Source organism: Pinus tabuliformis, chromosome 8, assembly GCF_031772625.1.
Source record: "Pinus tabuliformis cultivar Carrire ecotype Pingquan chromosome 8, CPIR1, whole genome shotgun sequence".
In the NCBI taxonomy this organism is placed as follows: domain Eukaryota; kingdom Viridiplantae; phylum Streptophyta; class Pinopsida; order Pinales; family Pinaceae; genus Pinus; species Pinus tabuliformis.
The window spans coordinates 1,213,626,391-1,213,654,222 of record NC_142294.1 but is presented as its reverse complement, the minus strand read 5'-3'; the positions used below and the strand labels follow the sequence as shown (position 1 = coordinate 1,213,654,222).

The following is a 27,832-nucleotide window of genomic DNA, read 5'->3' as shown; positions in this document are numbered from 1 at the left end:
CTCTGTCCAATCAATGCATTTTACGTCGAAGTTGAATCCTTCTCTGTCTTCCGCCGAAATCTTTTCTCAACAAGTTTTCAGTGTTGGTTGTATCGAACCTGAGAAAAAAGGCCACAGATTCGGCTATCAAATAGAAAAATCGTAGTATATAATGTTTGATCAAAAGAAAAAATAATATAGATACCGGCATTACCTTCCCTGAAAGAAAACGTAAGGCTCATACAATTCTGCTAACTACATAGCGAAGTTGTAATTTCGGAGCATACGAGTGTAATGTGCTCTGAACATGTTGCAGAAGACACTATCCACTAAACCAAGCACCTGCTCAACATCACCAATTGCAGTCACAGAATTGTACAGGTGTTCTACAACCATTAAGCAGATATATGTAGCTTCACGTTTTCCATAAATCCATCTAAACTTCATTACAATAATTTGAATTTTTTATTACAATTTCTAAATCTTTGTTGAAAAGAAATGTGGGGGAGATGCTTGCCTGTAGTGGTGCTTTGTAACGTGTAAACATGTATCCCCGAAAGCTGCTCATGATCTCCAGAAACAGCGGCGGTTTCACGTGAACTATGTTTCCATCTTTGCCAACACAAGGATTCTTCGAAAAGTAATTATAAGCGGCGTCCGTTGCAACAGAGGAACGCAACGGGTTTCCAATAGATGATGGCGAGTTCGTGATGACTGTGACTCGGGATGCAACGGAGGCCTAATGACAACTATGTACCAGTATGCTCTCAAAGTTGGTGGATTGCAAAAGGAGGAAGATTATCCATACAAAGGGATTGAGGGGTGTTGTAAGTTTGATAGGACAAAAGTTGCACCTATGCTTTTCAACTTCAGCAGAGTGTCAGATGAAGACAAAATTGCAGCCAATCTTGTGAAGAACACGCCTTTAGTTGGTAAGATCATGTAACATTTTGACATATTATTTCATTAATTATTTCAATCCTCTAATATTTTATGCCCTTAATGATTGTGAATCATTCAATGGATGTTGTTTGTTACAATGGGTATCAATGTTGATTTTATGCACACATATGTGGCTGGAGTCTCTTTCCCTTACATTTGCATAAAACAAAATTTGAATCCCGGAATATTGCTTGTGGGATATGGTGCAGCAAGGTATGCCCCTGGCAGGTTCAAGGACAAGCCATTTTGGATCATCAAGAATTCATGGGGGGTGTGAAGATGATTACTACAAGTTGTTCATAGGACACAACATTTGTGGAATAAACAGTGTGGTTTCCACTGTTGCATCAGCCATTATTCGAACTGATGACCACTGACCATCTCGTTTTTGGTTGAATCTTTCAGTTAAGGGTTCTCGTATTGATCAAAACTGGTCATTTTTAGGTTTTAAAGGGCTTGCCTCTTGGTTATGAATTGTTGGCCTTGCGCAGCCCAACTATTATATTCAATTAAATTATAGTGTAGGGTTAAAAATAAAATTTCAACACATAACTATTCTCCGTGTGGTTTTAGCTAATAAGATTACAGTGACAAAGCAATTTTTTTTTCTCTTTCTTTTAAATTCCTACAAAGTTACCTTATTTATTATATATAATTCTAATTTTGGTATTATGTTTTCCCTTGAATATACTAGATAAGGATATTCCTTGATTTACTAATGCAAGTGGAAATTTGACAGTCGCCTGCAGGGCCTTTATGAAATATTTTTGTAACTCATTATATTTCTAAATTCGACGGTGTTAAATAGTTACTTGAATTCTGTGCAAAATGATGAGTAAAGGAAAAAAAACAAGTCTCACCATGCTCGAAAGAACAAGCCCTTTTGTTTTTGTTTTTGTTTTTGTTTTTTTTTTTTTTTATATCTGTATTTTCAACAGTTTTACCTCTTCGTTCTTCGTTCTTCGTTCCAGAGCATGAGCAGGTAAAAAAAACTCTAAAAACTCTTTATTGTTACATAGAAATTCAAATATATAATTGAAAATTCTGCTTGTTTTGAAGAGAATATATGTAGGCTACCTATGGGGATTTGCCTCAATGTCATAGAAATGAAAATATTCAGAAAATATGCACTTTCATGCAGGATAAAAGTATTTTCTAGCTTTCATTAAAGGCTAGAATGATCAAATTCATTTCTATGGCTTCATTTGGACAATGATTCGTTATTCTCATTGTTCATATGAGAAAGACAAAGTAATAGGACCATTCATTTTCTGCTGGGGGATTGCCTTAGGAGAACTTTTCCAAAGGCTTTTCTTTTTCTTAACAAAATCATACATTGAAATAAGAGTTTACTAATTGTTATTTTTCAAAAGGACGTTTCCCAAAAGAACTTTTCCTAAATTCTCTATTTTCTATATATTAAATAATTAATTGTCCTCTGCCTCATTTTCTTTGAATAGGAAAATTTTAATTGAAAATTTGAGTATTCCTCTAACAAAGTTACTAGGCAGAATTTATTGTTTTATAGGCAGAATTTGTTGTTTTATCTGGTCTTTTTTCAAATAACTATCATTTAATAGGAGGTATAAAAATAACTTGGGTGTCATTGGTGGTTATCATTTTCTGTTTACACCATAGGAAGCCTAAACCATGAATCCTGCACACACATTCGCTTACAGTTCCTTTATGAAATATTTTTGTAACTCGTTATATTTTCGTATTCGATTGCGTAATATAGTTACTTGAATTCTGTGTAAAATGATGAGTAAAGGAAAAGAAATATGCCTCACTAGGCTCAGTTATATATATATATTTTTTTATATCTGTATTTTCAACAGTTTTACCTCTTTCTTCTAGAACATTAGCAGGGAAAAAAAAGAATTTTTATTGTTACCTGAACACTTTTAGAAATTCAAATATACAATTGAGAATTATGTGTGCTCTGAAGAGAAGATATGTAGCCTATCTATAGGGATTTTCCTCAGTGCATCATAGAAATGAAAATACTCCGAAAATGTGCACTTTTATGCAGGATAAAAGTATTTTCTAGCTTTCATTAAAGGCTAGAATGATCAAATTAATTTCTCTCTCTTCATCTGGACAATGACTCGTTATTCTCATTGTTCATATGAGAAAGACAAAGTAATAAGACCATTCATTTCCTGACATAAAAGTATTTTCTAGCTTTCATTACAGGCTAGAATGATCAAATTAATTTCTCTCGCTTCATCTAGTATGACTCCTTATTCTCATTGTTCATATGAGAAAGACAAAGTAATAAGACCATTCATTTTCTATTGGGGGATTGCATTAGGGGAACTTTTCCCAGGCTTCTCCTTTTCTTAACAAAATCATACATTGAAATTAGAGTTTACTAATTGTCATTTTTCATAAGGATGTTTCCCTAAAGAAATTTTCCTAAATCCTCTATTTTCCGAATACAAATTCAATGATGTGATAATATACAAACTTGTGATCAGAATAATTCTTAGGTTATACAAGATAAGCATCCAAAGAAACTTCTTGATGAGAAGCGCCAAGACGAAACTTGCTGATCCTCAGCCATGAGAAATTATCCTCAATTGCTCCATAAGAAGACAACAAAACTGCAAGTAAAATATCTCAAACAAGAAATAACAATTATTTTTCTTTTAAATGAATCAAAACTCTCTGGATAGAGGCATATGTATCACTTCCCTCCATGCTTAACATCATACACCTAAAAGAAATTGGACCAATATACACCACATTTTACTGGAAAAATTACATAGACAGAAATCTACAAGCTTCAAGTTTTTATTGTGATGGCACTGAACCCATATAATTGGAACAATCTTCTTTCTTAAGACTGTTAGCATCTTTTGATTGTGATTTTCTTTGTCATTTTCTAAATGTGATTCATTTCTTTAACATGCAAGTAAACCCACACTAAGTCTAGTGTGTATAGAGTTACACAAAAGCTGACAGAACACAATATTAAGGCATTTCTCATCCATGTGCTGCGCTTCATCCTTGTTTGAACGGAATTTAGGGCTAATTATCCAAAATTATAACCTTTTTAACTGCGTTCAGTAGAGAAATTCATTTTTTATTGGAGATTGGTAACTTGTCTCAAAGTCATAGATGAATCCACACTAGTTGCTACTATACGAGGTAGACAACAAAAGGGCAAATAACAGTACAACATATCATGAAAAATTTCTCACCCATGCTCCCTCTTTATTTGAAAATTGATAATAGATTCCATGCTTCTGAGCAAGCATCATAACTATGCTAGCTTCTTCTCTCTCCCCACCATTTCTTCTTTTCCCTTGCTACAGCAGAATCTGCACTCCCTTGCCTTTGCAGAATTATCTTAGTGTGACGCAATCAATCTTTGAAGTATTTTTCCCATATATCAAATCTCTGTTTCAACTTCTCAAGTTCTACGTTAGGATCAAGATTTGTCGTACCCTTCCCTGACTTCACCTCCACCAAAAAAATTGCATCATCATTGAAAACTTGTGCCTTATCTTTAAACCTCAAGTTTTCAACTAAGACCAAACTTTGAATACTGAAGATGACTCTGGGGTGTGTGATGAGGACCAGGAGTCTTTGTTTCAGCTGAAGTAGCTTCATCCCAGTCAAAGTCATCATCACGTGCTGGAATATGTCTTCTAACATGTTCTTGAGACACGCCAGGCTAAATATCTAAATCACAATATTTTTCCTTTTCCTGTTGGATAACCATTCTATCAACTGCCAAGCATTTTTTCACTGAAGCAAGGCTTTGTTGTAATGAAGTCATATTATTCTGCCACGTTTTCTCAATGCAGGCTAGTTTGATATCATACGTTGACCATCGAGTTTCGTATTGATGTATTTTTTGGCATAAGATAGCGTTTTCATGTTCCTTTTCTTTCAAAAGTGTCTCTACAGCCAGGACACAACTTTAAAAATATGAAATGAAATAAGGTTGACCCTGGAATATCTTCTTGTCTTCCAAATCATACTTAGAGGACTTCTATGAGAAAATAGATGTAAAAATAGATAAGAAAATATCAAAACTATGAGTTTTCTATTAAATTGTATACCTTACTTGGAGCTTGAAATCCAGATATATTGAACTTTTGTAGTAACCAAAAAAGCCAACTGGTTCCTTTACTTCTAAGGCCTATAAATTTTGACTTACTTTTGGTAGATCTGGTACCCTTTCCATTCCTTTAACTTTGGCATCGATTTTTGTTTCATTCTTACGTAAATCTCCAAAGTATCTCTCTGCAAAGATATTTACTGCAGATATTCTTTCTGGTGACTATTATCTGACCACGATGTTCCTTCTAGCAAGCTAACCACGCATTGCTGCAACATATTTCTAGCCTCAAATGATGCAATTGTATACCCCTCCCTGAACAAAATTCATAAAATCCATCTCTTTAAAAAAGGAGGATATCTTAGTAGATGGATATATCTCTATTTTACATGCCTAGATTACAATTGTTGATCTCAAAGTTGTAAGGTATTGTTGTCTGCCAATCATGCATTTCACTTCCTTTTGTATAGTGACAACTGCCTTGTTTCTATGCTTCAACACCCCATATTCCTTCCTCGCTCTTTTACCCTTCAACACTGCACATATAAAGAAGTGCAGTATTAAAGCACAGAACTTGATCAAGCATCAACACATACATTCTTATCTTACAATGCAATATATAGGTTGCCTGGCATTTATGCCTACTTCTTAAAGTCAAACTGAGTATAAGTTTCCTTTTACCTACATAAAAGAAAGCATAAGATGGAGGGCGTACATGATTGAACCAAAATTGTAGCTTTCTTTAGTTCCTTGAAATAACTGCGGACCTGATAACCTCTGAAACACTTTTGCACTGCAATAATTCCATGAAGTGTTTGAGACCGTATGTCTTCCAGCCTGCCAATCTGCACATAGAGATTATGTTTAAATTCTAAGTAAAGCATGAATGTCAAACATTCCATAGAAAAGTGGAAATGGTTTTCACAAAGACATTAATATTGGTATATTCTATGCTGCAAAACAACCTTCAAAGGCAATATATGGATCCTAGCACCATGATTGGTAGTCCCTGGAAAAGGTCTATAAGGGCCTTGTTACCACTCAAACTAGTAGGGGATCTAAAGGGGATTCCTAAAGGGAAAATGCTAGGCCAAGGGAAACAAATGGAGACTTAGCCCACTGTCACCTCAGCTAAGGCTCCTTATTATTTGCGGACTTTCACTGATGCGAGGAGACCTAGTATATTATGGGTCACTAATGAAGGAAAAATCAATGAGTGGATGTGGAGTGACCCAAATGATTCCCTTTCCAGAAGAGGTTGAAAGATAGAGCTCACTTTCTTTCTAAGAAAGGTAGAATATCTTCTAGGAGAGGAATGATAAGATTTGAGGGTTAGGTTTAGGAAGATAAAACAAGAGTCCCAAGTGATACTACAAAACTCTAGAGTACATGTAACTAAAGGATCTTTCCTCAACCAAGAGATCTATGTCTAAACAGAAAATCTAAGGTAAGAAGTGTGTTTATTTTGTTTTATCTACTTATATATATGAAAAAGATGAATGCAATAATACCCTCAGGGAGAGTGAGCACAAATTGTCTTCTACAATGAAGCAGGATAGGACTTCTACACTAAAGCAAAACAAGAGTACCAAGTTATGGAAGAGGTGTGTCCGATGGAAAAACTAGACTGAGCTTTCCTCAACCAAGAGATCTATGTCTAAATAGAAAAGGTAAGGTAAGAAGCGTGTTTATTTTGTTTTATCTACTGATATATATGAAAAAGATGAATGCAATCATACCCTCAAGGAGAGTGAATGCAAATGGGCTTCTATAATGAAGCAGGATAAGACTTCTACAGTAAATCAAAACAAGAGTACCAAGTTATGGAAGAGGTGTGTTCGATGGAAAAACCATACTCTGCATCATTGATTTAGTGGTAGAGGGATGAATTTTTCAACCAACATTAACTTTTATTCGATTGTTGAGCCAATGGTTAAACGGTTGGTGACATGATTTGGCCTGCATCAAACATGTTGGTTACATGGAATGCAATTTGCTTCAAGTTCCTTTTGGTGGCACTAAACAGAAGTGGGATGTAGACACATTTTCCGGCTTGTTTGGCCCACATAAACTGGTTTTCTTATGTGATGAGAAACTATCTCTAATATCACCATTAAAGAAGGATATTAGAGTAAATAAATTATAATAGTCATATTTAATACTTAGGAGCTTTAAAGTGGGAAAAAATTGTATTATAAAATTATTTTATGTTGATATAGTAAAATGAAGACAAGCTAGGTGTTGGAACTCAAGGGCTATGAATTGGGAGTTACGTAACGTCCACATAATGTATATCTTCCACATCTATGTATCATGACACTAAGTTGAAATAATATCTTCAAGGATCTTGGCTATCTTATTTCTTTTTCCTATCGTGTTCTCTACTACTGAACTCATAAAACTCTGACAGAAGCACCACCCACTTTGGAGTTTGTGATTTCGAGTTTTGATCTATTTTCTATACAAAATTTAGACTGTGGATCATTTTAACTATTTGAAATATTTTTGTTCAATGTTAAGTGCTATATATTATGAGAATTGAAGTTATTTAGTATTTACATAAATCTAGGTCTATGGTCTACAACACAATATGATGGATTTGTCATGAAATGGTAATCCTTTTCCTTTTCTTGTGAACTTTAAGATAGTTTATAATTTTTTATCATTTTTAACATGAATTATTGCCCAAAGAGTTTTGCCAAGTCGCCAAGTTCTCAATCTTAGATGGGTTTATTGACTCGTTGTCAAGTCCAAGTCATGTGAATTTGGCTCTAAACATAGAGACTATTACTCATGAAAATGTAAACTCTACATGATCTGAATGGACTACAACTTTGGTGGAACTAATGTTCCGAGCCAGGAAGGTTTGCTAGAATAGGTTTTATAAATCTAGAAGGATCAGGAATACTTGTCTTTTTGCAGCTACAAACATTTGTTGAAAAGAGAAATTCCATCAAGAAATGTGTTTCACTTCCTTCCTTTTTCTGTAAGTACAATAAAATTGGCATGAGGAATAATTCAAATTTTATATATGAAAATACGTTTTCCAATCTCAAAATTCCATCATCTCTCAAGATCATATTCTTTCCATCTTCAAAAATTGCAGAGGAAATCGAGTCTGAAATGTTGCTCTGAGTCGGTCCCTTGTCTAATATATTGCACTGAAACCGTTTTTCAGGTGATACCACAACATTTTCAGTTTTTACCTTAGCAATCCCAAAGTACTATATACACCCCCTCAGTTACTCATTTCAATGTGGAGCTATAATAGATCTCCTGGATCGCAAATCTAAAATTCTAAAGTTAGTGTGTCACGTATTTTAGTTGTTGTTTTATAACTTGCCAAACCAGAACTGGAATCGACTGGTGCAGATGGGTTTGATCCTAATAGGGTATAGACCATCCCTTGAACAATCAACCCCTATCACAGTTAGAAGATCTCTCTGTTCAGACTCCCTCTTGACTTGTTTGTAAATAGTCGAGTGAGGGTGAGTGAAAATAATAATTTTTAGTCTTTGGGACCAGATTTTAGAGATGTGTAGTACTGAAAATAAATGGATATGTACAGAAGAATGTGCATCTTAAAGTGAAAGAGATTCAACATAAATGCATAGGTAACCACAATACACCATGAGAGCTATTAAATTAGACATGGGATAATCTAAATGCATGGATTAAAATAAAATATTAATCATGTATGAGAGCATGGATAAAAATAAACTAAATGCTTCCATATATATCAGATCTTACACAGGATAATATGTCAATACTTAATTTTAACATTTCTTTAATATGAACCCAAATCAATCCTCACTTGAGATGACACTGAAAAAGGTCTCGTGAATGTACAAGTAGGATATGAATTGAAAACACTCTTCCTCTCCCTATAAAGATATTTGATTTTTCACCCAATGCCCTATCATGCACATGGTCATACATACATAGTTATCAATCACTTGCATATTCAGTAAGGTTTTAGAATGCACCCCACTTTTATATGCATGTGTGCACCTACATATCCAGTGGGTCTTTAGAATGCACCCCACTTTTATATACATGTGTGCACACTATAATTGCAAATATACTTTCCTTTATTCAATCTTTAGGCACCATAATAGGCTTCCCCAAAAAGAAAAATAAACTTTTAAAGAATAATTATTTGCATACTAGTATGGTAGGGTTCTCTTTACATTATCCTTTTTCCAACATTTCTATGATGCCATGATAATATAAGATAGATAATTTTCTCATTCTCCAATGAATGATCACAAATATTAAGTCAGTGGCACTAAAAGAGTCCATTCAATGTCATTCGTAGTGCAAATGCAAAGGCAACTCCTATAGCTACCCTAATAGCAACATGAAAAGATCTAATAATAAAACTACAAAAAGGTAAAGATATTCCAAGAAAGAGAACAACAGAGACAAACAATGAATATGTAGTGAAATCTCCATACGTACATGTCAAGTGTTTATGGAACTAGAAGATGAGGCTGGAAGAGAGGGGAGGGGAGAAGTCTCATCATGCGAGACCTCAATCATTATGAAGGATCTGATGCATTTCTTGAGAGGGTCATTAGGAGAGTGCTTGTGGTTGATGGAGCTTGAATGTGTAATCCCACGATGGAGCCTTAGAGGAGCCTTAGATTGACGAGACCCATCTTTGCTAACACAAGGCTAGGAGGAAGAAACTATAAATAGAAGACTAGTTTCTTGGTTGAGCTTGGAGAGTGGTACTTTATGCTGAGGTATTCTGTCTCTGGCATTGTGACCTCTTAGAGTTGCTCTATTTGATGATCTGATGAAGTCTATCCTGAGCTCTAGGATGGGAGTTCCTTGAAAGTGTCTTGAAAGTAGAACAACCGAGTAGACAGGGGGTGGTGAAGAAGAGATTAGAGGATCCTAGATAGAGAGAAGCACCAATGATTTTTATCTATAGATTCTATAACTAAGAATCTCCCTTAGAAAAGAGCACGAAAAGAGATAAAGATCTCTATTTTGGATAATGAAAATCTTTGAAGAGGGAGCCACTTAGATCTTAGTCAAGGCATTAAAACTTCCTTTTGATCTTTTAGAAATGTGACATTTGAAGGCTAGGAGATCCTTAGACTTAGCCTCTTACAAGTGGGAAAGTTGATAGATCAAATCTGAGTGATGAAGGTCATGATTGGTCTTGCTCCAAAGATGATGGGAGCACACAAAAAGCTAACCTAGGGGGAACTTGAGGGCATGCATCTATTTTTCCGAATTCTTTGGACTTGTTAACGCTTTAGTTGATTAACTTTCTATTTAATAATTCATAATATTATTGATATTTTAATCTCTTTTTGCAGGACTGATTGTCTATGGTTTTGACGAATTGTGTGTTAGGTAATCCCTGAAAGAGAAAAAAATTAACTACATTAGTGGTTTTTGTATTATTATAGGGATTGTCCATAGTCTAAATATTCTTGCACTATTACCTTTGATATCAGATGACCAAGGAAAAACTCGGAAGATGATTGCAGATGGAATAATGCTTATTAAATCTTTGCAACAAGCTAAGAGGACAAGAGACAATTATCATCATAACAGTTTTCGAGGGTTGGGGGTATAGTAATATAGATACTCATACCTAGTTTGTAGCACTTGAAATTTCACAGGGGACCTTTATTTGCAAAAGGTGAAAGACAAGTCTTTGATTTCATTATTTCTAGTGTGTTAGAGTCAACTCAGTTTAACGTATGGCTATGTGGGAGAAACATCCATGAGATTGATGCTCTCAGAGGCTATAAAGTGTTGTTGTATAAACTTTTCTTCATTTGAAAAGGAGGCAGAATTGTCTCTTTCATTTATGGCATTGTAATTATCATGTTCTATGACTGCATTTCTTATTTCGATTTCCATATCACTGGTATTAAATAATTGAGGTCTAGGATTCAAGGTTTTTCTTCTCAAATTTTTCCTCTTGAAGGGAGGTCTGCTTAACATATACATATTGAGAATAAATTTCTTCTGTTCATTCACACACAAGTCTTCCATTTTCAATTAATGCAAAAGCAATCTTTGGATAACTACACTGGACTAAGTCACATTACTCAACTAATAAGAACCATGTACATGCAGTGATGAATTTCTAGCCAAAGCTCAAGGAGACTTATATTAGAACTACCCAAGGATCTACCATACATCCTGCTTCACGCATATAAATCTCAAAGTAGCTTGATTTTTATCTCTGTTCTACCACGCCCTTCCTTTCAGCCCTTTGCTCAAGTGAGTGAATTTGTTGCAGTAATCTAATTTGTATCTTTGTTCAACTATTTTCATTTGTTAACTAAAACATTGATTCTATTATGAAACTTCTTTCTTAGGTAATAGTTTTGTAGAAAACCATGGAAATTTCAATCATTGACTAATTCTTTTAATTACTTTGCTAGAATCCACTAATACTGCGTTAAAACATTGAGCAGCTGATAAATTGAGACTATGTGATTGGTAGGGAAGATTTAATGAGGTCATGGATTTATGTGCATTTTATTTCTTTTTATCTATGCTCTTCTTCCATATATGCTAGCCACTTACAACGTTTCCTTTGCAACATCTGATACAAATGCTAGTTATGATTTTTTAAAATATTGACAATATAAGATATATCATGAAGTAACTATTTTAATAACCATCCATACTTAATTTATGCTAAATAAAAAAACTTTTTCCTAGACAATTTTACAATACTTTTACAATATCCACTCTCCTCCACCCTCATACTTTTAATATTTATCCTAATCTATTATATATATATCATTAATAATATTTATAATGATAATTAAATGTAAAAATAATCATAGCGAAGTAAATTTTCGAAAAATATAACTGTAAACATTTCTGACAATAAAATAAATACCATAATAAATTTTATAATCAAAATATATATATAAAGAATCCAACGTCTCCAACGACTTAAGAACCAACCATAACCCACTAAAAATTTATAACGACGAGCCAACAACGTCAGAGCCAACAATAACCTAACACAACTGAGAAAACTTCAGTGCTGACGACTGAGAAGCACACGGATATTTTATTTTATCATAGAAAAACACATGTACACGATCAATTTGCTGGTCAGCTTCGACATTGACACGATTCAATTGAATTAAAAATACACCCAATAAGATCCGTTGAAGCTTTACAACGGGAGAACAGACAGAATTTTATTATTCGGCATTGGTCGAGCCGATTTACAGCTTCCCTACGAGTTTCCTTTCTCGTTTATTCCAGCTCCGGACGAGGATTCCAGGCCGCCATTTCAATCTTACCTGAGCACGTGTTTGACTACTCCAGGAATATGAACCTCTGACAAGTAATGTGTCCAATCAATGCATTTTACGTCGAAGTTGAATGTTTTTCTGTCTTCCGCCGAAATCTCTCTGAACAAGTTTTCAGTATTGGTTGTATCGAACCTGATAAAAGGCCACAGATTCGGCTATCAAAAAGAAAAATCGTATACAATGTTTGACCAAAAGAAAAGATAATGTAGACACGGGCATTACCTTCCCTGAAAGAAAACGTAGGGCTCATACAACTCTGCTAAATACATGGCGAAGTTGTAATTTCGGAGCATACGAGTGTAATGTGCTCTGAACATGTTGCAGAAGACACTGTCCACAAGACCAAGCACCTGTTCAACATGACCAATGCAAGCAGTTCTAATTAGCTAAGTGTTCTGCAACCATTAAGGCAGATTTCTGTCACTTCACGTTTTCCATAAATCCATGTCAACTTCATTATGATAAAGGAAAATTTCCAAACTTCATTACAATAATTTGAATTTTTTATTACAATTTCTAAATCTTTGTTGAAAATAAATGTGGAGGAGATGCTTGCCTGTAGTGGTGCTTTGTAACGTGTAAACATGTATCCCCGAAAGCTGCTCATGCTCTCCAGAAACAGCGGCGGTTTTACGTGAACTATGTTTCCATCTTTGCCAACACAAGGATTCTTCGAAAAGTAATTATAAGCGGCGTCCGTTGCAACAGAGGAACGCAACGGGTTTCCAGTAGATGATGCCGAGTGATAAATAAAGAGACCATTCTGGGAAGCATGTGTGGCCATAGCTACTATCATCGCGTTTACAACCATATCTGCTGGAATCTGCTCTTCAAATAATATCATTAATAAACAAACATATTTTTATAGTTATGAACAATAATATGGGGGCAAGCCATTGAAGATAAATGGTGGAAGGAAGTGACTAACCACGTCAAGGATGAGGTTTGGATCGGCTAAGAAGGATGAAATTCGTCCTTTTCCGTATGCTACTATCAGAGTGTCTATGGTTCTGCAATTATACATTCCAAAAAATGCATATCATCAGTATTAATAATGTGATGTTAATTGTATACAAAGGCTAGGTTCTCCCCAACCGGTATTTCTATGATTGAATTGTGAAAGGGTGATGGTTCAACTTAGCTGTGTATAGCTGGGTTCATTTTAAGAAGCAATCATTATACATCTTTGCAGTGATTGCTTCTGTAAAATAGTGGAATCATGTATCCCTAAATTCAAATTGAGAAAGGGTTATGGTTTCAACTTTCAACCTATCCGTGTATAGTTTTGCTTATTGCAAGAAGCAATTAGCACTAATAATAGATGTTGTCCAATGTTGTCCAACTAATGTGGAAAGATGGCAATCCTTAAGTACTCTACATACTATGATACTTGTAATGATTACTACTGAAAATTGGATAAAACCAGGCTAATGATTACTACTGAAAATTGGATAAAACCAGGCATCACTGAGTTGAGATTGTGAAAAGTGTGATGATTACTGTCACCTATAACCAGGCATCACTGAGTTGAGATTGTGAAAAGTGTGATGATTACTGTCACCTATAAAGGTTATTTACACAAAGCAATCATTAATAATCTATATTGTGAATATTGTTTTGCCATGACGAGGTCATGTATGTCAGTTGAAACCCTCATGCTCAATTTCAGGTTATTTAATAAATTCAAATCTATACTCACTGATAACAATGTCACAAAAGAAACTAATTTTTCTGGATTGCAAAATATGGTTGATTACGAATACCTGGTGCCTTCCATCCAGCCAGGGAAGGGCTCTGCCCAAGTGCTTTCAATAATACTCGGTCGAAGAACCACTACTGGAAGATTTCCTCTCAGATTTTCTACTAGCATGTCTCCCATGGCTTTGGTGAATGTGTAAGTATTCGGCCACCCAAATCTCCTAGCCCTGTTAAGACCTCCATGAATGAACCTAACTCCCATTTTCAGAATTATACATCTATGCAAAGTATGAGTAAATGGCTTCTGAGGGTGACAAACCTCTCTAAGCCCAATTCTTTTAGACGTTTGGTATCTGCATCTTGTAAAGAACCTTGGCCTGTGCGGGTAGACGAGTTCATATGTATCTCGGTGAGTGTTTTCTCCAGCAAATCAATTTCCGCTTTAATGTCTACGAAAGGTGGACCGCCTTCGTCCTTAGGTCCATTGCCGGCCGTTATAGTTTCTCCCATCTTCACAGGCTTCTCCATAATTCTTCCTTTTCCATGTCCGATAACGTAAGCTTTTGCCACATTAAACAAAGATAAGTCTAAGTCTGTGAATGTATGAGGATGGTAATTCCTTCTTCTTCTCTTTTTTTTAATAAATGGATGGTATTTGGAATAAATTTACAAATATCCCGCTTAAATTTTCTGAAATTTTAGTTCTAGACATAGATTTACAAAAATCTCACTTTATTTACAAATTCTGTAAATCTCACTTTATTTACAAATTTTAACTTATTTTTTTAAAATACAAATTCTGTAAATCTCACTTTATTTACACATTTTAACTTATTTTTTTAAAATACTTTTCTGTTTTAGATGTGAAAAAACTTTGTGGACATACCTGTTATGCTACATGATTGCACATATAGAAGAAAACAATAATCTTGGCTGGACAAAAGTGTAATCCAATCAAGGCATGAAAGATGAGGTTGGAATATGAAATTATCGTAACCTTAACCATGAAGGATAGCGATGGAATAATGAAAAGATAATGCGCAATTAATTTAACCAATTTAAATTAACAAAGCCTCAAATTTATTTTATTATAAGTTAACCAATTTAAATTAACAAAGCCTCCACTTTATTTTATTATAAGTTAAGCAATTCGAATTTTTTTCAGAGTGAAAATCATCATATTTTATATTAAGAAAATATAAAGCAGACACATAAGAGCCAAAAACATGTCGGGAGGCAGATGGCCGGCAGTTTTGTACATTCAAGAGATATTAGCAGTTCTGTACATTCAGGAGATATTAGCAGGCCTCGCTAGCAGAGGAGCCGAGATAAGTCCATGAGAAAACCCAATATGACAAAACATATCCTGAAAAATCCGAAGATATAAGCAAAAGCCAAGCAAAACCATTTGCTGGACATCATGAAAAGAAAAACATCATTGACATGCTGGATTGAGCATCGCAGATATGTGAATGAGAGAAGAGAGAATAGGTTCCTTGGAGTCCTGGAAAATGCAGGCATTCCTCCACTTCCAGAGACACCAACAGGAAATGATGAATAAAGATCGCCATTCTGGACATTGAGCTGACCACCACTTGAATCCCTCCTGCACAGAAGCGAAAACCTGCTGAGAAAAACCATGAGATAATGAAAGTTCATACCAGATTTGGGCCAATGCTGGGCACTGGAAAAACATGTGGACATTCGTTTCCGGCGCTTGACGACACATAACACATCTGCTTGGACCCGACCATCCCTTTCGCTGAAGGACCTCCCATGAGAGGTTTCTATTAGAAAAAAGCAGCCAAGAGAATAAAATTGCCTTAAGCGGGCAATGAGCTTTCCAAAATTTGTAAGGGAAGATTGGAGATGGCCGCACCTGTTGATAAGTCGAGGCAGCATCATATAAATCTTGTACACGTACTGGGTGTGTTGAATTCGGCTTAGACCAAATCAGTTCATCAGTATCACCTGTCTGAATGATGCCTTTGTCTACAAAGAACTTTTTCGCCAGTTCCCAAGACTGTTGCAGCAAAGGAGGTAGACCAAGATCCTCAGCACCCTTCCAGATCGGCGAGGAGGATGACCATGACAGAATCAATTTGTCCCAAGTGAACAAACCCCGAGTGTGTAGAAATGAAATCAAATCAGGGGAGAGCTTTTTTTCCAGACCATAAACAGTTGCATCTACGCCTATAATGATATTGGAGCCGGAGGAAAAACGCCACCTGAGAAAATCGAAGAAGAGGTCCTGTACCTTTTTGAATCCAAGCCAAATAGCGGATCCTCTCTTTGAACCAAGAATCTTATTCCTGTACCAATAAACCATAGGCCTTCCTTTCAAGTATTTTTGATTGATGATGGCACTCCATATGCCGTTACCAAAGACGCCCCTGTGAAGAGAATTGCAGAGGAGTGCCCTGCCAAATGAGCACATATGAAGGAGACCCCAACCGCCTGACCGTTTGGGCCTGGAAATGATATCCATCTTTGCCAGGTGGATCTTAGAATGATGAGAACGCCCTCCCCAAAGAAAATTTGCTAATAAAGAGACCATTTTCCTTACAATAGCAGCAAGCAAATAAAAGAGGTGAGCCCAATAGACCGCAAGCTGGGAAAGAACAGATTGAACGAGAATTAATCTGCCTCCAAGAGATAAAAATCGCATCTCCCATCTTGAAATCTTCCTGTAAAAACGGTTGATGAGCCAAGCCCAGTCCTGATTTCCATATGCCTTTGGCTTGAGGAAAAAGCCCAAGTATTTGAATCCGTCGTTGATTATTGCCAAATTGACACCAAATAGATCAGCAATCCATTGCGCAAGTTCCAGATTTGAACCGCTATGATATAAAGTGGATTTGGCTCTGTTGATGACCAAGCCCGTTGCGGATTGGAATTTCTGAAAGATGCCTGAGAGACATAACCAACTGGATTTGCATAGCATAGCAAAAGTAAGAATGTCATCGACAAACAGATTGTGTGAAAGAAAGATGTTCTTGCAAATCTTAATCAGGGCATAACGATGCTCTGCAGCAGCTTTGTTGATCTGCGAACTGAGAGTGCTCATGACAAGGATAAAAAGGAGAGGAGAGAGAGGACATCCTTGACGAAGTCCTCTTTCCGCCTTAAAGGGAGCTGTTGGGAGACCATTAATGATTACTGAGTATTGAACGTTCTCAACGCAGGCCATCACCCAATTAATTCCTTGAGACCCCAGACCAATTTTTGCAAGGAGGATGCGGAGGAAACCCCAGTCCACATAGTCATACGCCTTTTCCAAATCAATCTTTAAAATAGCAGCATCAAGATTCTTTGATAAAACAGAAAACAGACACTCTTGAGTCGAGGCGACAGCATCCAGGGTATTTCTGTGTTTTAAAAACGCATGTTGATCCTTGGAAATGAACGAGTTTAGGATCGACTTCATTCTCTCAGCAATTATCTTTGAAATGATTTTGAAGAGGATGTTGCATAATGCTATTGGCCTGTAGTCAACAAATGAGTCAGTGTGCTCCTTTTTCGGGATAAGTGCTATAAAAGTTGCAGTGAGGGCGCTATTGATATTCCCCGACATACGGGACGCATCAACCATGCTCAGCAAATCGACTTTGAACAAGTCATAGAAGTGTAAGAAGAATTCGATCGGGCATCCATCTGGCCCAGGACTTTTGTCCCTCTGAAACTTTTTTATGACTTCATGAAGTTCCTCCTTCATGATGGCCTTAAGAAAATCTGTATTGGCAGCTTCATCGAACATTATAGGAACCTGTTCAACCATCCCAAATACATCATTAATCTCATTAGGCCGCCTCTTATATTGCTTCTGGAAAAACTTCGATGCCTCCATCTCGATATCCTGCTGGGAATGAACGAAGGTTCCATTTTCATCCTTGATCCTCCATATCAAGTTCCTTATCCTCCACGCGTTTGCAAAATTGTGGAAAAATCTTGTGTTACGATCGCCCTCCTTGAGCCAAATCGCTCTACTTTTGAGCCTCCAAGATGATTCTTCTTTGAGCAGCAACGCCTGTTTCATCTTCTCCAGGGATCTGAAATGGATTTTTTGATCGAAAGACAAAGACTCAAAGGGGACCGAGTCCGTTAAAACCCTCAAATCTTTCTTTATGTCTTCAAGCGCCTTTTTATCCATTCTCTTCTTTTTAATTAGCCAATCCTTAGCCGTTTCTCTCAGCGTTTGGATCTTATCGCGAAAGGTGGAGAAGGATATCCGCTCCAACTGTTTTAATTCCTCCCATTTTGTGGTAATAAGAGCGTTGAATGATTCATCTTTAAGATAGATCCTGTTAAATTTGAACGAATATCCCAGCTTATGTTCCAAATCCCTCCATTCAAGGAAGATGTGGCGGTGATCAGACGTATAATCATAACCTGTACATGCGACCGGCATTCCCCATTGCTCAATTATACAGGCATTGATAATAAAACGATCAAGACGTTTGGCAATGTACCCCGAGCCGGTTCTGCAATTGTTCCATGTCGGAGCCATCTTTTGAGGGATAACATCGACCAGGTTCCTATTAAGGAATTCCGCACGTAGCCTATCAGCAAAAGGATCAGATTTCCTGCAGTTTCCCCAACACTCGTTAGAGTTCAAAGAAATATTAAAATCCCCAGCTATCAAAAGAGATTGGATATCTAGGATCTCCGATGCAAACAGCAGATCCCAAAATGATGATTTGTTCCTATACGGTGCATAGATGTTCAGAATATTTAAGATCTTGGGCCGGCCCCTGACCAAAGCAGAAAGAAGGACGCCCGCACAACATTTATAGGCTTTTGCTTTGACCCGAGTCGGATCCCACATAATTGCCAGTCCTCTCGACAGTCCATCAGCGTCTGAAGCAACGATATACCAGGTTGGAAACATTCTTCGGAAGAAAGCTATGGAAGCCTTAAGCAATTCGAATTAACAAAGCCTCGACTTCATTTTATTATAAGTTATGTAATATATCTAAATAATGTAACAATCTGGTTTTCCTTGTCTCTCCGGCGTTATATTTAAAGTTCTATATTATGTCATGCACTTTTATGTTTATTGATCATCAATGTTGATGACACAATATCATGTATCTTGTTAAAAAATACAATAAACTATAAAGAGTGATGACGCAATTAATTGGAAACGTATTGATTTACAGTTGTTATTGTAAAATTTTGCAGATGTATCTTTGATGAAAAGTTTAAGTGTGTATTTTATTTAATATTAAAATATTAATCTTGATTTTCAATTAAATAAGAGTTATTGTAAAAAAATTCAAAGAATGTTTGTGTTAATTTTGTTAGAGAAATTAATTAAAATAATAAGTTTGAAATGTATAAAGATGATAAATACAAATTTAAAAATTTATACAGTTTCTTTTTATACACTTCAAAAAATTATAATTTTATTAAAATATATATGATCGAATTTATAAAAATAAAACAAATATTTAAAAATTTATATTTATATTTTAATCATTTATATTTTTTTTTTTTTTTAGTCCATTTTTAAATATTAAAAAAAATATTTACTATAAATTTAACCATGATATAATATTGATTTTGTTCATTTGTTAAAATAATAATTTCAACTCCGAGTTTATTTGCGATGCGATCCATCGCAGATCGCAGATCACTGCCCTCTCCACTTCTTGTCCCATGTGCTGCGATGACGAATGATGATGCGATGCGATCCTATCGCATATCGCAGATCGCAACATATGGGTGTGCCCCAATTTTGTGTTCCGACCAAATGGATTTTGCGATGCGATCTAATTAAAGTCAAAGGGTGAAGTATGGGCCAGCATTGAATGAATTATACGTGAAGTAAAAGTTTTTTACTTACCGCCAGTAAATGTCAGTAAAACAGTAAATGCTATTTACTGTGGGTTGGTAAGTTTTGATGAAGTTTTTAATTTTGTTTCAGCGGGAGTATGGGCACAAGTAAAGGCTGGTAAAAACATTTAATTTTATTGTTTTTTATTTTACGGAAGCATGGCAAGTGGAAAACGTATGTAAGTCCTTTTGTTTTATTGCCATGAATATATATGTAATTTTTTTTTGTGTATTGTAATGTAGAGGAGGTATGGTAATGCACAGCAGTGCGAAGTAATGAAATTGAAGAGTGAAGCACAGCAGTGCGATGTATTGTAACCCACGCAGCATCGTGAAGAAAATCTGTATAATTTCCACACAACAGTCAAAGTAATTTTTCTATAGTTCAAGTCTGTTTTTACAGCAGTGAATGTAAAAGAGATTTTTACACACAGCAGTGTAAAATCTCAGGAGAAGACAGAGTTTTTTTTGTTAAATGTTCTCGGTGAATCCCTCTGAGAGAGAGGAAGAAGATTGTAACAGCAGTTGCTTTTATTAATGAATAGAAATGTGTGGTGTGTGAAAACTCTGTCTGGTGCAAATATTTTTTTTGTTTTGTTTCCGCTGTGTAAAAGATCCTGTAGAGGTGAAACAGAGCATTGCCTCTGTGGAGTTTAATTTCTTTGTTTTTGGGATTTTCCCATTAAAAATCCCCAACAGTGGTATCAGAGCAGGCTTAGGCTCTTTGAAGGTGACAAAGAAGCTAAAGGGAGGAGCTTGTTGCAGCAGTAAAACTTCTCAAGCAGAGTGAAGGCTCAGTCAGGAAAATACTCCGGTATTTCACAAAGCTTTTTTTTGTGTTGCTAAAGAGACAGTCAGTGTTTTAAATACACAGTCAAGGAATGGCTAGCACCAGCACTGGTATGGGTATGTTTAACACCCAGCTCCCACAGTTTAATGGGAAGAACTATGACTATTGGGCAATAACTATGAAAGCCCTCTTTGCCTCTCAAGATTTATGGGAAATAGTTGAAGATGGTTTTGAAGAACCAGTAGATGAAAATGAGTTTAATAGATTAACTCCAGGAGAGAAGGATCTGCTGAAGAGCAATAGGAAGAAGGATTCAAAAGCCCGTGTGTTGTTGTATCTAGTAGTAGACCAGAGTGTGTTTCCAAGGTTAGCAGCAGCTAAGACATCCAATGAAGCATGGGAAACCCTTAAGACAGCCTATCAAGGCATGGAGAGAGTGAAGACAGCAAAACTACAATTGCTGAGAAAGGATTTTGAGAATCTGTGCATGAAGGAGTCAGATAACATTGACTCATTCTTCACTCATGTGATTGGTGTAATCACACAAATGAGAACCCATGGAGAAACCATTGAAGATAGAAGGATTGTGGAGAAAATATTGAGGGTCTTACCCTCAAGGTTTGATGCCATAGTCACCACCATTGAAGAGACAAAGGATCTCTCAAACTATTCAGTTGATGAGCTACATGCATCACTGATAACACATGAGCAGAGGTTGAGTAGGAATGAAAACTCATCTCTAGAGAAAGCTTTCAAGACCCAGATGTCCTTTGGAAGAGGAAGAGGTCAAGGCAGAGGAAACAAGAGAGGAAGAGGCAGAAGCCAAAACAGAGGTAGAAGGAACAGTCCTGCAAATTCTCAAGGAAGAGGCATCAATCCAAATCAGAACCAAGGTCAAGGCAGCAGCCAACAAAGTGGACAACATCATGCTCAAGGACAAAGGTATGAAAAATCTAATGTCCAATGTTATTACTGTAAAAAATATGGGCATTATGCCAGTGAATGTAGGGAGAAGCAGCATGATGTGAATAATAAATCTAGTGTGAATATTACTAGAGAAAATGTCAGCCAAGGTAATGTGCTGTTAGCTTGTAACATGGCTGAAACAAATAGTGAAGATATATGGTTTCTAGACTCCGGTTGCAGTAACCATATGACAGGAAACATAGCTTTGTTTTCTGCTTTAGATCAAAGTGTGAAGTCACAAGTCACACTTGGGACTGATAGCAAAATTTCTGTTATGGGTAAAGGAGAAGTTAAAATATTTACAAAGCAAGGTGAAAGGAAAACCATAGCAGATGTCTACTATGTCCCCGGAATGAGATGTAACCTCTTGAGTATTGGACAGCTTGTCCATAAGGGGTACAATGTTTTCTTTAAAAATGATGTATGCACCATCATGGATATAGCACCCAGCAAACGATGCATTGTTGAAGTAAAAATGACGAGGAACAGGATGTTCCCTCTCAGAATAAGAGCAGATTTGAAAAACAAAAATGTAATTGCAGCAGTTACCCAAGAGGCTTTCCAAAGCGTGCCAAAGGATGAAAATTGGTTGTGGCACTTGAGGTTTGGACATCTCAATTTTGGAGGCCTAAATTTGTTAAGCAGAAAAGGAATGGTAAAAGGATTACCATTGATAGAGAAACCGGACAGCCTATGTGAAGGTTGCATTTTAGGGAAACAACATAGAGAAAGTTTTCCATCAGGGAAAAGCATAAGGGCAAAAGCACCCTTAGAGATCATCCACTCAGATTTATGTGGACCGATGCAAAACCCATCTTTAGCAGGCAGCCAATATTTTCTAACATTCATTGATGATTTTACAAGAAAGACTTGGGTTTATTTCTTGAAGAACAAATCGGAAGTGTTTGAGAAATTCCAAAATTTCAAAGCACTTGTGGAGAACCAAAGCGGGCTGCATATAAAAGTTTTGAGAACTGATAGAGGAGGTGAGTATATCTCCAAGGAATTCCTAAGTTTTTGTAGAGAAAATGGAATTCATAAACAATTTACAGCAAGGTACACTCCGCAGCAAAATGAAGTTGCTGAAAGGAAGAACAGGACCATCATGGATATGGCGAGGAGCATGTTGAAGGCAAAGCATTTGCCAAATGATTATTGGGCTGAAGCTGTAAATTGTGCTGTGTATATTTTGAACAGGTGTCCTACAAAAGCAGTCATGAACAAAGTGCCAGAAGAAGCATGGAGTGGGAGAAAACAAGGAGTCACCCACATGAGAGTTTTTGGATGTGTGGCCTATGCACACATACCAGATCAGCTAAGGAGGAAGTTGGACAGCAAAGGGGAGAAATGTCTCTTCATTGGATACAGTGAGGAATCCAAGGCATACAGGTTGTATATCCCATCCACCAAGAAGTTTTTTGTAAGCAGGGATGTTCAATTCATTGAAGAGGAAGCTTGGGATGGAAGCATCGAGAAAACAGTGAATGTTAAAAACTGTTTGTCTCATGATGAAGATGATGAGGAAATGGTAGAAATACATCCCCAAACAGCAGCGCCAACACAAGGACAGCAAGGAACACCCTTGAGGAGAAATGAGAGTGCTTCTCCAAGCACACCACAAGGAGGAAATTCAAGTGCATCTTCAAGCACTTGCACACCAAATGAAAGAGGTAAGAAATACAGAAACTTAAGTGACATTTATAATGAAGGAATGAATTCCTTATTTGCCTTGTATTGTCATGTTGATGATCCTATTCATTTCGAAGATGCTATTAAAGATAAGAAATGGATAGAAGCTATGGATGAGGAGATGAATGCCATAGAGAGAAACAAAACATGGGATTTGGTTGAGCTACCAAAAGGCAAAGAAGTCATTGGTGTGAAATGGGTCTACAAGACCAAGAGCAATGCTGAAGGCAAGATTGAAAGGCATAAAGCAAGGCTGGTTGTCAAAGGCTACAAGCAGCAATATGGGAGAGATTATGAGGAGACTTTCGCACCGGTTGCAAGAATGGAAACCGTGAGAGCAGTGCTGTCCATAGCAGCACAAAACAAATGGAAAGTCTACCAAATGGACGTGAAGTCAGCATTCCTAAATGGAGTGTTAAAAGAAGAGGTGTACATTGAACAGCCTCTCGGCTATGAGAAGAAAGGTGAAGAGCACAAAGTGTGCAAATTGAAGAAAGCTCTTTATGGGCTGAAGCAAGCGCCAAGAGCATGGTACAACAGAATAGATTCATATCTATTGGATAATGAATTCGACAAGTGTGAGGGAGAACCCACAGTCTACATCAAAGAAAAAGATGGTAAAATTTTGATTGTTGTTTTGTATGTTGATGATGTGATTTTCACAGGTAATGATGATCAGCTCATTGAGAATTTTAAATCAGTCATGAAGGATGAATTTGAAATGACTGACATGGGTTTGTTGAGATACTTCTTAGGCATAGAAGTAGATCAAAATGAAAAAGGAATTTTTATATCTCAAGCAAGATATGTAAATCAAGTTTTGGACAGATTTAACATGCAAGAGTGCAAGGTAGCGATCACTCCCACAGTAATGGGATTAAAACTCAGTAGAGAGGACAACAGCAAGGATTTTGATCCTAGCTTGTATAAAAGCATTGTGGGCAGCCTTATGTATTTAACAGCAACTAGGCCTGATTTAATGTATGCTGTTAGTTTAATTTCCAGATTCATGGAGAGGCCAAAGGAGGCACATTGGCAGGCAGCAAAAAGAATTTTGAGTTATGTGAAAGGTACCAAAATGTTTGGAATTTTATATAATGCCTCAGAACATTCAGATTTGGTTGGATACACAGATAGTGATTGGGCTGGAAGTGTAGATGATCGGAAAAGCACTTCCGGTTATGTTTTTCATATGGGCACAGGAGCCATTTCATGGGCTTCTAAGAAGCAATCCATTGTAGCATTATCTACAGCAGAGGCCGAATATGTGGCAGTCACAGCAGCAGCATGTCAGGCAGTATGGATGAGAAGAATGTTGAGAAGCTTAGGCCAAGAGCAGGCAAAAGAGACAGTGATTTTTTGTGACAATAGCTCAGCTATTGCATTGTCAAAGAATTCAGTGTTTCATAAGAGAACGAAACACATTGATACAAGGTTTCACTATATCAGAGAATTGGTGAACAATGGAGAAATTGTCCTAGAACATTGCAGAACTCAAGAATAGGTTGCAGACATCTTGACAAAGCCATTGGATCAGAAGAGCTTTGAATTTTTGAGGAAATGTTTGGGTATGATTGATAACCCAGCAGTTGAAATTAAAGGGGAGTGTTAAAATAATAATTTCAACTCCGAGTTTATTTGCGATGCGATCCATCGCAGATCGCAGATCGCTGCCCTCTCCACTTCTTGTCCCATGCGCTGCGATGACGAATGATGATGCGATGCGATCCTATCGCATATCGCAGATCGCAACATATGGGTGTGCCCCAATTTTGTGTTCCGACCAAATGGATTTTGCGATGCGATCTAATTAAAGTCAAAGGGTGAAGTATGGGCCAGCATTGAATGAATTATACGTGAAGTAAAAGTTTTTTACTTACCGCCAGTAAATGTCAGTAAAACAGTAAATGCTATTTACTGTGGGTTGGTAAGTTTTGATGAAGTTTTTAATTTTGTTTCAGCGGGAGTATGGGCACAAGTAAAGGCTGGTAAAAACATTTAATTTTATTGTTTTTTATTTTACAGAAGCATGGCAAGTGGAAAACGTATGTAAGTCCTTTTGTTTTATTGCCATGAATATATATGTAATTTTTTTTGTGTATTGTAATGTAGAGGAGGTATGGTAATACACAGCAGTGCGAAGTAATGAAATTGAAGAGTGAGGCACAGCAGTGCGATGTATTGTAACCCACGCAGCAGCGTGAAGAAAATCTGTATAATTTCCACACAGCAGTCAAAGTAATTTTTCTATAGTTCAAGTCTGTTTTTACAGTAGTGAATGTAAAAGAGATTTTTACACACAGCAGTGTAAAATCTCAGGAGAAGACAGAGTTTTTTTTGTTAAATGTTCTCGGTGAATCCCTCTGAGAGAGAGGAAGAAGATTGTAACAGCAGTTGCTTTTATTAATGAATAGAAATGTGTGGTGTGTGAAAACTCTGTCTGGTGCAAATATTTTTTTTGTTTTGTCTCCGCTGTGTAAAAGATCCTGTAGAGGTGAAACAGAGCATTGCCTCTGTGGAGTTTAATTTCTTTGTTTTTGGGATTTTCCCATTAAAAATCCCCAACAATTTGGAACGTAGAAATTTTTAACTAATTTCGAAAACTTAAAACATATATCCAAATTATGAAAACATATTCGTTCATGTTTTACCCTTATAAAATTAAGTATGATTGATTTCTGACAACTCATTTTAATTTTAAAAATTCTTATTAAATTTTTACCTATTTACTTTCACTTACACTTTATAGTTTGTTGACAAGGTGCATTATTTGATTTAATTTAATTTGCAACTTAGCTAATAGTACCTTTAACGTCATAAATTTTATAGTATAAATATATTATAATAATTATATAAATTAAATGATTATTAATATAAATAAATTATATATTTATATACATTACAAAACTGGAAAAAATAAATAAATTAAATACATAGAAATTCAAATTTTAAAATTAAAAATTAATTTAATAATTTCGAAAAATTAATTTAACAATTTCAAAACATTTGAATATATAAACAATTGCGAATCTGAACTGAACAAATTTAATCACCATTTATAAATTATTATTTTTAAAATTAAATGTTCAAACGTATAACTCCCTATTATTATGAACAACTCCCTATTATTAGGAGTACAAGCATCTTCCCTTACCTGTTGAGACATGCAGAAGGATTTGAAGTTTCCGGCATCGTTTGGCGAATTCCACCATATTTTTCGCTCCATTTGTGTTGACGTTGAGAGAGGTATCATATCTACATTTTGCAAGAGCGTTTGCTTGAATAAGTTAGGTTTTGCAACCGAGATACATTTTCCTAGGTATAGCTAGGATAAACACCTACTTAAAGCAGAGCCCTTTCCTAGGTATAACTAGAACTAAGCAAACCTGTCGTCAAACGCTGTGCTTGCTGCATTATTAACAATGGCGTCGAGATTTTCCCAGAGATGCTCTCTCGTGGCCTCCTCATCAATTCCAAGATTATGATCCACTGCAACGTCTCCAACAACAGGAACGACTTTCTGGAATATGAAGCTTTCAAAATTATCTCCGTGTTGCTCCCTCAGAATCTTGAACAACTCCAGCCTCATAACCTGTCATTCAAAGGGGTTTGTAGGTCTAGGATTAATTTCTGAGCAATGAGGAGATCGATTAGAGGCATTCAAACAGTCAAATATATAAAATTTAGCTGGATAATTCGCCTCTTAAAACGTCATTGATAAAATATTATACAGAATCTTTTGTTGAATCTATTCATTTTTCTGATTCTTAATATTCTAGATCATACAAGAGCCACTTTTACGAGGATTGCAGATTCAGCAAATATCTTACAATCTTGTTTGACATTTCCCATAACCTTTTGTTGAATCTATTCATTTTTCTGATTCTTAATATTCTAGATCATACTAGGGCCACTTTTACCAGGATTGCAGATTCTGCAAATATCTTAGAATCTTGTTTGACATTTTCCATAAGCATTACATTCTGAGATATTCCCTAAATTTACAATTTAAATAAAGATAATTGCAAGAACCACCACCCAAAAGTCCATTGGTGAGACTCATACTACCATAAAGCTACAATTTCTATGGATTAAGATGTTGCATCAATCTAGAAAGACCACAACCCAAGAATCAATGGATTAAACTTTCACTAGCATAAATCTATAGTTTTCATCCGTTTTTGAATCAAATTTATACATAAAAAATAATTCTCAATGAATTTCCCTATGAAATTTATTACTTCTTTTTTAAATCGGTTTTTGGCTGACTCTACATCTTCAGCCCTCAGCAAAACATAAATGCAGCTAATCCCAGGCTGTATACGCAAGATTTTCTCCACGAAAACTGCACCAAGTAAACAGTAATTAACAATTTGTTATCTGAAATCCAAATATATGTAAAGATCAATTTAACATTAATAACGCCAAAAATACTTTTGCCTAGGAAACCGGTTGATCCAGTCACTAATATGTTCTTGTCCTTGAGAAATCCTAGAGCGTTGGACGCCATCTCTCACTTAACACTACACAAATTTGGCAGCTCCTGCTGAA

The 27,832-nt window shown here is 36.1% G+C and overlaps 1 protein-coding gene across 1 annotated transcript; it reads right to left on the bottom strand.

Annotated features, from left to right (window-relative positions):
• Positions 1-10: 10 nt before the first annotated feature.
• LOC149239741 (putative fatty acyl-CoA reductase 4) lies at positions 11-27,832 on the bottom strand. The gene is made up of 14 exons (XM_089369958.1): positions 27,716-27,832; positions 27,523-27,626; positions 26,668-26,873; positions 26,436-26,536; positions 14,321-14,561; positions 14,067-14,228; positions 13,232-13,313; positions 12,860-13,126; positions 12,526-12,653; positions 12,292-12,435; positions 5,769-5,838; positions 497-718; positions 239-321; positions 11-98 (listed from the first exon to the last, which is right to left on the bottom strand). The coding sequence occupies exons 1-14, from the start codon at positions 27,789-27,791 to the stop codon at positions 11-13; spliced, it is 1,974 nt and encodes a 657-aa protein (XP_089226084.1). The 5' UTR covers positions 27,792-27,832.

Excerpts from the sequence above, each read along its gene's own strand:
- LOC149239741 (XM_089369958.1), bottom strand. The coding sequence starts at position 27,791 with ATGGCGTCCAACGCTCTAGGATTTCTCAAGGACAAGAACATATTAGTG. Across the intron at positions 14,562-26,435 it reads CCTTCTGCATGTCTCAACAG|CTTACGTTATCGGACATGGA; the intron begins GTAAGGGAAGAT and ends ATGTGGCAAAAG. Across the intron at positions 14,229-14,320 it reads AAAGAATTGGGCTTAGAGAG|GGCTAGGAGATTTGGGTGGC; the intron begins GTTTGTCACCCT and ends AGGTCTTAACAG.